The sequence below is a fragment of the Volvox carteri genome (assembly GCF_000143455.1).
Source record: "Volvox carteri f. nagariensis unplaced genomic scaffold VOLCAscaffold_1168, whole genome shotgun sequence".
Taxonomy (NCBI): Eukaryota; Viridiplantae; Chlorophyta; class Chlorophyceae; order Chlamydomonadales; family Volvocaceae; genus Volvox; species Volvox carteri.
In genome coordinates this window covers 1-2,562 of record NW_003308472.1, presented here as the reverse complement: position 1 = coordinate 2,562, position 2,562 = coordinate 1, and the positions used below count along the sequence as shown (strand labels likewise).

Sequence of the window (2,562 nt, the reverse complement as noted above, 5' to 3'; positions counted from 1 at the left end):
TCCATAATACCATACCAAGCTTTGCTCAGGTATTCTGGTGTTAGGATGTCCGCGGCGATTAACATAGGCGCATATGATGCATACGCGTGCATCTCCCGGCGCAGACGTTCGCATCTTAAAAATCATATTGATATATACATATGAGTCTGCATACAATTAAACAAACAGTTTAGGATTGCTGACTTCGAGAATGCACCCAGCCAACCAAGACGCACGATGCACGAGAAAATCATCTTCTAGGTTACCACCTGCTATTTACATGATAATAATTCAATATTTGACCATATTATATTTATAACATACAATGCCACGGCAATCCCCACGCCTGTGCAGCCCAGGCAGCTGTCCGAGGCAACCCGTATGTAGTACAGCTGCGATGCAGCTGCCTTTTCAAGGACGCAAGCATAAATTGTCAAACAGCATAATCTAAAGGTACACTTAACCAGCCCAGCACTATGATGGGCAATTCTGATGCCAATTTGCCAAGTGTCATGCCCTCTTTGATTCGGCGGCTTTTACGCCGAGGACCTGGTTCTGGCATATTCGTGTATGCATCGCTTGTCTCAGTAACATTCCTTGGTCTGCTGGCGGTGATGCTGTTGCTATCTGGCGGCCGCCTGGCTGAGGTCCGCCCGGAAGGCGGGATTCCGCAGCACCGCATGGCGTTCTCCGACCCCACACGTCTCCCAACCAACATCCAGATCCGGGATCTCATCAACACGACCAACGCCACTATCACAACCACCGCACCATGAAACACGGTACTGGACACGAGGGTGAGGTGAGGGAGGGGATGGGGGATGGGGATGAGGGATGAGGGATGAGGGATGAGGGATGAGGGATGAGGGATGAGGGATGAGGGATGAGGGATGAGGGATGGGTTTGAGGGGGCGAGCTGGCGAAGGTGGTGGGGAAGAGGAAGGGGGTGGAGGCGGTCAATTCGGCGGCTATTTAATGAGACATTCAGTGCTCTCTTTTTGCTCGGTAAAGGGTGGGGAGTCGGGGAGAAGTTGGACTGGAAGCTGATCACCGGGAAGGTGGAAGTCCCCTGCCGGTGCTTACAATATAAAAATAACGTAAGAGAGCTGAGGGGGGAGGTGCAAGACCGTGCCTACTACCTTTCACCGGCACGAGCAGCAGTCGCAATGTGTCGCCGTCACAGGCTGCCTGCGGACGTCCAGCCCACCCCGATCCCGAAAGTCCTCCAATGGTGCTCCACTGCACCATACACACTCATACAGGAGTGACCCGTGGGTCGGTGCTGACCGCCTGGAGGCTGCTGAGGTGCAACCCCTGGGGTGAGTGGGGTAACTGAAACCCGGGGTAGGAGAGCATGGAGGGATACGTGCGTGGCCATCAAAAAACACACACGCACACATACACGCACTATCCCATCCCCGTCGCCCCCTCCCTTCGGACTTTGGACGCCGGAAGCAGTTCATTTCTGCGTAATATTCCTGCATGTTATTCCCCCTCCTTCCCCTCCTTCGCGTGTGGTTCGTCTTTCCCCCTCCTTCCCTTGGGTCGTACGGGCCGCAGGTGGCCGTGGGTACGACCCCCCCGCCTGGCCTCCCGTCGGCTTGGAAGCCCTCTACAGCCTGCCGTTCACCCCGGAGATCAGCTTGGTGCTGGGACTGGCTGCTGCTTACTGGCTGGTTGCCTCCACTTTGGAGTCCCTGAGCTTGTAGCTGGTAGTGGGTGGTGTAGATGGTGTCCTGTGCGGTTGGTGTACTGGTAAGCTGGTGGTAAACGGCGGCAGCCGATGGCAGATGCTGGGGGTGCGGGTGTAGGTGCTGGCGGAGGCGGGGGTACCTGGGGATAGGTGTGAACGGTACATGGGGTTTGGATCTCTGACGGCTAGCCGTTCATGCCCTGATGGGGATAAGGTCAGTAGGGTGAATGGAGGCCGGGGCGGGGCCAGAGTGGGGGCCTGTGCCCCCAGGAGGATGCAGCAACGGCAGGCGTGTGGTGGCGAGCTGGAGCGTGGAATAAGTGGAGGAGCTTGTCGGGGTAGGAAGGAAGATTGGCCGTGGTGATGAGGATGATAACGGTGTGACTATACAGAACATGCGCTGCCATGGAAAAGTTCCCTACTCCGTACCGTCGCCGTACATCCATACAGCGGCTTTCCTGAGATCAAAATTAAATTCAAAGCAAATCAAATTTTCTGAGTGAGAGTGTTCGGCCTGCGTCAAGCTGCGTTCTGCGTATGGCAAATGTACGATATAACATCATACATTCAATGTACGACTTTAACTACATGGGCCTCTGGGCTACCCGCATTACGAGCCGGAGCGGGACCAGCAAATCGCCCAAAGTCAATAAGCAAGATTAACCACTGTTCTACGACATCCAGATGCAAGAGGGAAGAAAATAACGCATTCGGTACGATGTGTGTGTGTGTGTGTGTGTACGTGGTCGTGGGGTGCGTTCCCCGTACCTGCAAACCGCCCAATAGGAGCCGAGGGCTCAAGGACTGTCGAATCGCCCATAAGCGCCGTCTAACCTTGCACTTCAGGGAAAGCAAGGACAAAGGAGATAACGACCAAAGGGAACGATAGG

General features: G+C 54.8%; 1 protein-coding gene across 1 annotated transcript; it reads right to left on the bottom strand.

The window, feature by feature from the left end:
• Positions 1 to 602: 602 nt before the first annotated feature.
• VOLCADRAFT_101450 (uncharacterized protein) lies at positions 603 to 2,512 on the bottom strand (the record flags this gene model as incomplete). The annotated part of the gene is made up of 3 exons (XM_002959886.1): positions 603 to 764; positions 1,650 to 1,772; positions 2,441 to 2,512. Coding segments are annotated over 3 exons (357 nt in total), but the record flags the coding sequence as incomplete, so codon positions are not given.
• Positions 2,513 to 2,562: the final 50 nt, after the last annotated feature.